The sequence below is a fragment of the Mastomys coucha genome, chromosome X (genome assembly GCF_008632895.1).
Source record: "Mastomys coucha isolate ucsf_1 chromosome X, UCSF_Mcou_1, whole genome shotgun sequence".
Taxonomy (NCBI): Eukaryota; Metazoa; Chordata; class Mammalia; order Rodentia; family Muridae; genus Mastomys; species Mastomys coucha.
Genome location: NC_045030.1, coordinates 133,569,485 through 133,579,829, shown reverse-complemented (window position 1 = coordinate 133,579,829; position 10,345 = coordinate 133,569,485). Strand labels below are relative to the sequence as shown.

Here is a 10,345-nt window from a genome sequence, read left to right as displayed (position 1 = left end):
ACTTAATAGACACAGAGATCATCACGCTAAATGAAATAAGCCAGACTCAGAAAGACACAGGTCACACAATCATACTCAAATGTGTAAACAAAAAGCTAAAACAAAACACTTTACTACCAAAAGATAAAAACAAAAATAGTGATTGCCAGGAGTGGGGAGCAGAGCAGAACTGGAGAGATGTTGGTTAGGGGTTACATATAAGTAAGATGTAGGATAAACAAGTTTAGAGATCTAATACACACCATGAAGACCATGTAGTTAGTAAAAGCATACTGGGACCAACAAGATAGATCAGTAGATAGATAAAGGAGCTTGCTGTCAACTTGAAGACCCAAATTCAGTCCCCAGTGTTAGCATTCTGTCTAAGCTCCACCCTACAGTTACCTGGCAACAGCCAGGTAGGTCTGACCCACTATATAAGGGGCTACTTGGCCCCTCCTCCTTCTCTTGATCTCCCCTTCCCCATCCCCTACCCTTCCCCCTCTCTCCACATGCTCATGGCCATGGCCAGCCTCTACTTCTCTACTCTTTCCCTCTCTCTGCCTTTCTCTGCCTCTACTACCCTCTTTTTTTTGGGGGGGGGTATTTTTGAGACAGGGGTTTCTCTGTATAGCTTTGCCTGTCCTAGAACTCACTCTGTAGACCAGGCTGGCCTCGAACTCAGAAATCCACCTGCCTCTTCCTCCCAGGTGCTGGGACTAAAGGCGTGCGCCACCACCGCCCGGCTTCTACTACCCTCTTAACTCCCCTCCCCATGCGCTGAATAAACTCTATTCTGTACTATACCATCATGTGGCTGGTCCCTCAGTGGGAAGGGATGCCTTGGCCTGGGCCCCACTGAGACATCCCCTTCCCCCATACCTGACTACACCCTCATAGAACTTATCCCCTTATCTCTCTTTGTCTTTTTATAAACACATCATCCAGGATGCACAAATTGTCCTCTGATCTCTACACACATGCTAGGTCATGAGCATGCACACACATACAATTTTTAAAACTGTAATAAAATATGTTATATCAGAGAGGTGGATTTTATTTACCAGTCACACACACACACAAGGTATTTTAAAAATTGAGTACTTGGGCTGGAGAGATGACTTAGGGGTTAAGAGCACTGACTGCTCTTTTGTAGGTCCTGAGTTCAAATCCCAGCAACCACATGGTGGCTTACAACCATTCGTAATGAGATCTGACGCCCTCTTCTGGTGTGTCTGAAGACAGCTACAGTGCACTTAATTATAATAATAAATCTTTAAAAACAAGTGAGTACTTGGGGCTGGAGAAATGGCTCAGCAGTTCAGGGCACTTGCTTGCTTCTTTATTGATTTGGCCTAAGTTTGAATCCCAGCACCCACACTGGGCAGCTCACAAATACTTACATGCCAAAGGGTCTGACACATTCTTCTGGACTCCTCAGATGGACACACACAGACACACACACATACATACACACACACACACACACACACACACACACACACACACAGTCTTTAAATGACTGTTCTCTTTTTAACTAAATTAACACCCTTCCCTACTTTGCTTTTCTTTGCATGCTGAGAGTAGAAACCTAAAGCCTTCTATGAGTTCAGCAAGTGCTTTGCCAACTGAGCTAGCCTTTTCTTTTTTTTTTAATTGCTTATTTTATTTGTTTACATTTCAAATGTTATCCCCCTTTCCAGTTTCCCCACTGGAACCCCCCTATCCCATCTCCTCCCTGCTTCTATGAGGGTGCACCCGCACCCATCCACCCTCTCCCACCTCCCCACCCTGGCATTCCCCTACACTGGGGCATAGAACCTTCACAGGGCCAAGGGCCTCTCCTCCCATCGATGTCTGACAAGGCCATCCTCTGCTACATATGCAGCTGGAGCCATGGATCCCACCATGTGTACTCTTTGGTTGGAGATTTAGTCCCTGGGAACTCTTAGTTAGTTCATATTGTTGTTCCTCCTATGAGCTACCCTTTTCAAGCCACCCTTTCCTTTAAACCTCTATGTTGAATTAGGATAAGAAATTCAAGTCTCCTTTAATTAAATATGCTTCTAGCGAAGAACAAGAGGATGAAGAAAGAGCAGGGGTGTAGGTATCAAGGAAACAAGCCAGGGTGTTGTCCAGAGGCCAGGAAGAGCCTCTGGTCTGCCTGCCTGTTCCTGAAAGGTAGTGATACTCCACTGGGCAGCCCCAGAGCTTCATGGTTTCCGAAGAAAAGCTGGGAGGGTGCAGGGTATACATGTTCCATTTGAGGGGAACTGACAGGAGTCGGTTTTGCCTGACAGGAATGGATATTTGAAGGAAACAGGCCCTCAGTCTTGTTTGGGCCAAGTTTCTAGTTCCAGGCTCTTAATGGAAGCTTAATTAGTTTCTGTGGACCAACTGCAAATGGGGCAGCTTGATTTGCACTTGTTAAGCTTGTACAGCTAAGAATGAGGATTTTTATAGCTTCTTTTTTTTTTTTTTTTCAGCACCAGCTCATTAATTCTCACAGCCGCAGAGGGAGGCTGAAGGCACAGTCATCTTCATTTTAAAGAAGAGTCCCAAAGAGGTGAAATGACTTGAACCCTATCACAGAGCAAGTCAGCCACTGTGCTGAAAATAGAGCCAAGCTGCGATTCTGGGTTGAACTGCTCAAGTTAGCTTACAAGTCATCCCTGCTTTTTACCAAACTCCCTCTTATAGGGGACCAGTAGCACTTTACCCTCTGCCCAGGCTGACCCTCTGCTTCGCTGCTTAGTACATTGTAGATTATTAAGTATTGTAGATCTGCTTAAGTCCATTGTAATACATTAAGTACATGATGGCTCCCCAGCATTAAGGAGGCTAAGACAGGAAGGCCAAGAATTTCAGGCTATCCTGGGCTATGTCAAGGGAGGAAGATCTTGTTTCAAAATCAAAAGTGTGTAATAGGAAACGCTAGGAGTATAGAGCAGTGGTTCTCAACCTGTGGGTCATCACCCCTTTAGGTACTCTCCTGAAACCATTGGACAACACAAATATTTACATTACTATTCATAACAGCAGCGAAATCACATTAAAATTAAGAAGTAGTAACAAAAATAACTTTATGGTACGGGGTCACCACAACATGAGGAACTGTATAAAGGGTTGCCACATTAGGAAGGTTGAGAACCACTGCTCTAGAGAGCATAGAGAAAGAGGCTTGTTTTGTCTTAGCATCTCTTCCTTGCTCATCCCTCTAGCCTCTGTACCTCTGAGGTTCTTGATCTCTACTTGGGTCCAGCTTTTCAGAAACAGGTCAGTCCTAGACAGCCTGACCTTGGGGTCTTTGCCACTGGCTCATCTCATTCATCTGCTAGAAACATCATTCCTGTCAAAGCATGTCTAGAAGTTGAGAAGAAAGAAGGTGGATGCCAAGTAGGTAAGTAAGGAAATGTAGCCAGATTTATGTGACACATGTGGGGTATATTTGAAATGCTCAGTATTCTTTAAAGATATGCAAAGTAACCAAAATGAAACAAAAGAAAGAAAGGAAGAAAGAAAGAAAGAAAGAAAGAAAGAAAGAAAGGAAAAACAAAATCTGTCAAGGTTTATGTTTTCCTCTATAATTTTGTTGTCGTCATTTTTTTAGTATTTGAGGGGTGAGTTGTTAGTGGTGGCAGAGTTTCACATAGCTCGAATTGGTCAACGCCTGCCTCCACATCCCAAGTACTAGGATTATAGATATGCGCCACACCCAGCTTTTTTGTATCATGTTACTTTTGGCATCATGATATCTTTATTAAAAATAGTTAATATGGGCTGGAGATGGCTCAGAGGTTAAGAGCACTGACTGCTCTTTCAGAGATCCTGAGTTCAATTCCCAGCAACCACATGGTGCTTTACAACCATCTGTAATGCCGGGCGGTGGTGGCGCATGCCTTTAATCCCAGCACTTGGGAGGCAGAGGCAGGTGCCTCTGATTTCTGAGTTCGAGGCCAGCCTGGTCTATGGAGTGAGTTCCAGGACAGCCAGGGCTATACAGAGAAACCCTGTCTCGAAAAAACAGAAAAAAAGAAAAAAGAAAAAAAATAGTTAATATGTCATACAAGTAATATTTTCCTTTCAAATATTTTGAGATAATCTCATGTGTTAGGAATATGAGCCACACTATGGTGCTTGGCTATGTCAGCCAGCATACTGTCACATACATACCCTTGGAGACTCAGAACCCAGGTTGAGTATCATAAGTATCCCTATAATGGGCAGATGGGACAGGGTAAGGGACTACCTGGAAACTCACATGCATATGGCTTTGCGTACGGCTTTGGAGGACAGTACTACTGAATTCATGAGAGTGCATATAAATAAGCGTGTGTCACCCCTGGCTCTGTGAAAGGCAACTGGCCCAAGGACAGGCTGACAGAGAGAGGTCAGGGACACACTGGCTCCCAGCATTCTGCATTTCACACTCTGGCTATCCACATCGGCTGCAGTCTGCCTGGATGCAGAGCATTAATTACATGCCATTTTCCGATGAGTGGGACTGCAGTCATGACTCTGTATCCATGGGAAGCACTTCAAAGTGTGGGGCCCGGCTGAGTACTGGGAGTAGCAGCTGAAAGCATGGCCTGGGTAGAAAAACTGAGTGGCTTGGTACCGTCTGCGGGACCTTGAGATAGTGACTAGACCTTTCTAGGATTCAACTTTCTTCGGTGAGACATAGAGATAGATGACTATCACCTTCCTCATCAGAATGTTGTAAGGTTGTGAAGATTAAAAGAAATCATGCATATAAAACACTTAGGTGAGTGCCAAGCATATGACAAATGTTCATACATACTGTTTTTTTTTTCAATTTAAGGGGAGGAGTAGTTTTTGGTGGGTGTGTGTGTGTGTGTGTGTGTGTGTGTGTGTGTGTGTACATGTGGGGCATGTCTTCACAAGGGACTTGGTACATGGGTATGTGGGTGCCTGAGCTAGTCACTGGCAGCGCCAATGCCAGTGAAAGAAGCAGGCTGTTCCGGTGAGAAGGCATACCTTCATCATTCCCACTTAACTGTGGCTTGCAGCAGGATGGGGCTTTCCACCTGACAGATCCTTGGAGATCCAGAGCAGAGCCCTCAAAACTCGCTTCCTCCTGCTTCCCATGCTCACCCACAGTCTGGCTTTCAGGCTGCAGGATGAGGAAGGGGATAGTTATTTTTCCCATCGTCTTAGCTGCCGGAAGGTATTTGATCCTAAGTTATAAAAGTACGCCCCTTTCTAATGCTGGCAATTGATTCTCTCCTATCCCTTGGGCAGCAAAAATTCTGGCTGAGGCAGGTCTTTTCAATGCATAGCTGATGAAATTACCTATTATCCACAATGTCTTGACAACAGCTTGAAAAAAATGTGACTGTGCCGGCCCCGCCAGCACTCTGGCCTTATGCCAACAGTCTGAACCCATTTTCACTTAATTGGCTGAAGTCAGAAAGGCAAGGGTCAGGCTCTGGAGGAGTTGCCTTTGGTGGTTGGGAAATATCAACTCCAGGTTCCAGCTTCAACCAGAGATGGCTAGGAAGATGCTGATGGGAATATGGCCACTCTCAGTGCTCCACGTTCCTGCAGGGTCCTTGGGACCACAGAAAAGTGAGACGAATAGTCAGCTCAGGAGAGTTTCAGAAGCTTAGGAAACTACTTGGTGAAACTCAGCTGAATTGATGGGACACTGGGCTCCAACACCTGTGTTGTTGTATTTTTCAGACAGGGCTAGCTATATATCCCCAATTCACCATTTAAACTAGGCTAGCCACATGTTTGGGGTTCCAGCTTCCAGAGTGCTAGGATTCCAAGCATGGGCCACCAGGACTGGTTTCCAGCTCCTCCTCTCCCCTCTGCTCCCCTCTCCTCCACTCCCCTCCCCTCTCTTCCCCTCTCCTTCCCTACTCTCCCCTTTCCTTCTGTTTCCTCTCCTCCCTTCCTTTCCCTTCTCTTCTCTTCTCTTCTCTATCTTTCTGTGAAACAAGGTCTATATGTTTCAAGCCTAGCACATACCTACTTTGTCAGGATGACCCTGAACTGATTCTTCTATCTCCATCTCACAAGTATTGAGTAGAGATTACAGGAGGCAACCACCACACTCAATTTTTTTTTAAGTTTTTTATTTCTCTGCATTTCTCCCCACTTCCACAGTGTTTGTGTGTGTGTGTGTGTGTCTGTGTGTGTGTGTGTGTGTACATGAGCACTTGCACCCCTGTGCTCCCATGCCCCCCCGTGACTCCACACCCTCGCCCCCATTCCCCCCACACCCCTGTGCCCTCATGCCCCCAACCCTGTGCCCCTGCACGCCTGCACGCCTGCAATAGAGTCCACAGAGGCAAGAAGTGGGTATCAGATTCCTTGGATCTGTAGTTGCAGGTTGTTGTGAGCCACCTGACATGAGTACTTGTAACTGAACTCAGGACCTCTGGAAGAGCAGTATTGTGCTCTTAACTGCTGAACCATCCTTCCAGTCCCTATGCCAAGTTTTTATGCAGTGCTGGTGATTCATCAAACCTGGGGCTTTGTGCATACTAGCAAGTACTCTACAAACTAAGGCCTAACTCCAGCCCTTCCCTCTTCTTTTACTAGGATGCCAGGCTGCACAGTCATGCCTCACTGCACTACCCTGGATTTCTGATTCCCAGAAGAGTGTGCCCTTCTTACATTGTGTAGAAGGCTGAAGGGGTTCTTTTATGACAGTCATCTAATTTGACATCCATTTACACAACAGACCTTTTGTAGACTTGCTTTGTGTCAGCTCTACGTGTGTAAATACCCAAATGGAGAGCCAAGCAAAGTCATCAGATTGTTCGTTGGATCATTTTGAGTGTCAACTAGCTTCACTTTATATGAGCATTCCAGTAAACTCAAACCTTGGTTATGGGACAGTATGTCTAGGAGGCAGCATCCAAAGAGTTCTGCTTTCAGGGTCCAAAGTGTCGCCCATATATGCATTGGAGAACCTGCATAGTGGCCCAAGATGACTTTGTAACCTCTGGCTCCTCCTGTCTTAAGCTTTTGCTTCCAAGCCTTTTAGACAGGACCTTTGCAGACATAATGAAAGTAAATCTTTGTGAGAAAGTGACTCCTCAGGGCTACTGTATATGATACCAGTGAGGCAGTGGGGCTGGATAGAGCTGAAATTACCAAGCCATGTGCCTTAGGGTTATCATCACTCAGAAGGACTTTCTTGTACCTCATCAAGAGTGAGTGTGCAGAGGGATAACTTGCTTGCATTTGCACAAAGGCACCTCAGAGACTGCTGAGAACCTGTGTTAATGGAAGAAATGAAGAGAATGGGAGGGAGTGAAGAATTCTTTTTTTTTTTTGCTTCTGTTTTTTTTTTTTTTTCGAGACAGGGTTTCTCTGTGTAGCCCTGGCTGTCCTGGAACTCAGAAATCCATCTGCCTCTACCCCCCATGGGCTGGGATAAAAGGCGTGCACCACCACCGCCCGGCGGGAGTGAAGAATTCTTAATGTAAATAGCTCTGAAAAGCTAGAGAGGTTGACCACGTTTGGGATCAGGATGCTTCTATCCTATCTCAATCAACCCTGCCACCACTGCAAAATCTGCCAGAGACTGGTGCGGGGGATTCCCCATTCCTCAACCATCAGAAGATCGGACTAATGGCTGGTTTCAGCACTGGTGCCCTAAGTCCCATACTCTTGGGTGCACTAGGAATAGAGCACCTTGTGCTTTTGGTCTAGCCTCAACCCTTCATTTTTGAGGTCACAGCCATGGTGGCCAGGTAACCCAGAGGTCCCATAGCCAATAGAAAGTGGTAAACATCTTCCCTATGTGGCAGTTAGGTGTGTTGGAGGGGTCTGGGAGAAATGGGATCCCTAGCTTTCATCACCCATATGAACCCATGTACCAGGGGATGAGGGCGCAGGTGGAACAATGGACTGCTACCAACCAACAATTCAAAGACACAAGGACATCCACAGAAAGGCACTTCAGAGACCTATTGGGAGAGTAAGATGAATAGATTTATTCATTCTTGTTTGAAAAACAAGACATAAATTAGTGTAATATATAATTTATATATTTATGTAATATATATATACTATATACAGACATTAGAAAATGTATCCTCTCCATGAGGCTGAGGGGAGAGGTGAATGACAGCGATGAAATGACAACAGGCAGGGTCTGAGTGGCGAAGGTGTAGGATCAAGAAGTTGGGAGAAGAGGAAGACCATGCCAACACTCTGAGGGCAGTGGTCGTGGGGGAAAGGGCTCCCCACTGGCTGCATCTCTGGCCCATTAAGCATCTTGGTCCTGTGGGAGGAGAGGCAAGGAAGGGGGGGCTGGTTTCTGTAGAAGGACACTCCTTACTGGGAGACCTTGCCACTCAGGAGGCTTTATTGCGGCTAGGATCACCAAGGATAGGCAGGGGCTCTGCACAGTGTACATCTTATAAAACTCACATAAGAACAAGAGATTTCACACAGGCCTCTCACACAGTGATGAAAGAGAGACCAACGCTGGCTGGGAGGGTGTGGGAAACAAGCAGCTATGGAGAAGTGGACGAGAAGCAGTCTACACAGAAGAAACATTGGCTTTCTTTGTTCCCTACAGTGGGAGAACTGTAGGGACTCCGTGTCTTCACTCCCAGAAGGGCTGGGGAGGAGGGGGTGGTGATGGCAGCAGCGGTGGCAGCAGCGGTGGCAGCAGCGGTGACAGTGGTGGTGGTGGTAGCAGCGGCAATACATGAGTGTCAAGGAGGATGCTAAACAGTGTAAATTCCCTTCCAGATGGTTCCAGAGAGGGAGAGAGGTGCGGGACTGCACCGGGTAAGGCGCTCAGCTTCTTTTCTTAGAGAGACAAATCCACAGGGTCAATACACAGCCAAAAGCATATACTCAGGATTAACATATCACGCTAGCTTCCAGAAGTTTAAGATATAGTCATCAACACCCCCACCCCTCCCCCCTCCCCCCACCCCCCCGCCCATCCCAATCCATAGCTACATCAAACTCCTAAGGACAGTCTATCTGGTAGAGATGTTGAGAGAGGAGCCCGTGCCTCTGGCAACAGTTCCTGCACAGGGCTGGACTGAGCCGGGCAGGCTCGGATACCTGCACTGGGTCCTTCCCAGAGCAGACACTTTCACCAGGTACCTTACCCAAAACAAGTGAAGTGATCTCAGAGCTTGCTCCCTAGTGGACTGAGCTGCCCTGCCCATCAGTGAGGGGCAGGGCACTTTGGAGATGGCTGGTGTGGAGCTACTGAACCTGGGGGCAAGGGCTCCCAAGGCTGCCAACCGGTTGTGCCAGCCACTGACAGCCGGATGTGGCTGTAGTCTGCGCATATCCAGCCTGGGCACTGGCCCTTGAGGTGGCTCCTGCCAAGTACAAGGGAGCCCACGGTGGGTGGGCGCATCTGGAATGAGCGCCCTCTCTCCTTGGCTTGGCGCTGTGGCCTACCGCTACTGCCACTGCCCTCCTTGGGGCAGCAGATGCTAGGAGGAGCTCGAGGTCCTGGCTCCTCCGGTGCCCAACTCAGAGCAGGAGGTGAACTTGATGTCACCTATCAGCCCCAGAGAAGAGAGAGATAAAATACAGCTCTGTGGTGGGCGTAATGGCAAGGGGACCTTTGCCCTCACAGTGACGCCCAGAGGCCAGGAAGGGGGAGGACACCCAGGGCGGCAGCTAAGCCTGCAGCCCTTAATAAAGAGCCCAGTCTAGGGAGTTAGCCTTGGACACTGATAAGCTCTTGGACCCTGACTGGCCCAGCAGAAACACACATTCAACCACGAGATGCAAAGACCACAAAGCTCAAACTTGGGGCCGTGGACGGGGAGGGGACAAGCCTGGGCAAGTGCCCTACTTAATAAGGGTTTTTAAGGAGCGTGTGAATGTGCTCATAACAGTCGATGACGGGGAGCCTGGTGGGTGCCCTGTGGCTGCTGGCAGCGGTGGTGGTGGCAGCGGCTGCTGCTGCTGCTGCTGCTGTTGTTGCTGCTGTTGCTGTTGCTGCTGTTGCAGCTGCTGCTGCTGGTTAAGGTTCCGGGCTGTGGACTCCTCAGCGGCACGCAGCAGGAAGGTGTAATTCCTCACTACCTCTTCTACTTTGGCCAGCAGCTCCTGGCGCTGGGCCTCAGAGCGCACGATGAACACTAGCCGCACAAAGGTCTCGATGAGGCTACTCAGCACCTGGAAGCTGCCTGTGATGGCTGCCAGCATATGAGTTGGACTCTTGTCCACATTGGCTACCCGGCGGCAGGAGGCCCGAAGCTCCTTGAACTTGAGAGCGAGCTCAAGCTTGTACTCAGAAATCTGAGAGACGTAGGGCTTGGGAGCACGAGCCTCAGGGCTGGCCACACACTGCCGCAAGACTGTTAGCAGCTCATTGGTGTCCAGACGGGCAGCCAGGAAGCCA

General features: G+C 48.0%; 1 protein-coding gene across 1 annotated transcript in view; it reads right to left on the bottom strand.

Moving 5' to 3' along the window:
- Positions 1-7,928: 7,928 nt before the first annotated feature.
- Positions 7,929-10,345, bottom strand: part of Frmpd3 (FERM and PDZ domain containing 3) — a 99,320-nt gene continuing 96,903 nt past the window's right edge. Inside the window, exon 16 of the mRNA XM_031377634.1 lies at positions 7,929-10,343. Coding sequence (XP_031233494.1) covers positions 9,790-10,343 — 554 coding nt within the window. The 3' untranslated portion in view covers positions 7,929-9,789. The remainder of the gene's footprint in view (positions 10,344-10,345) is intronic.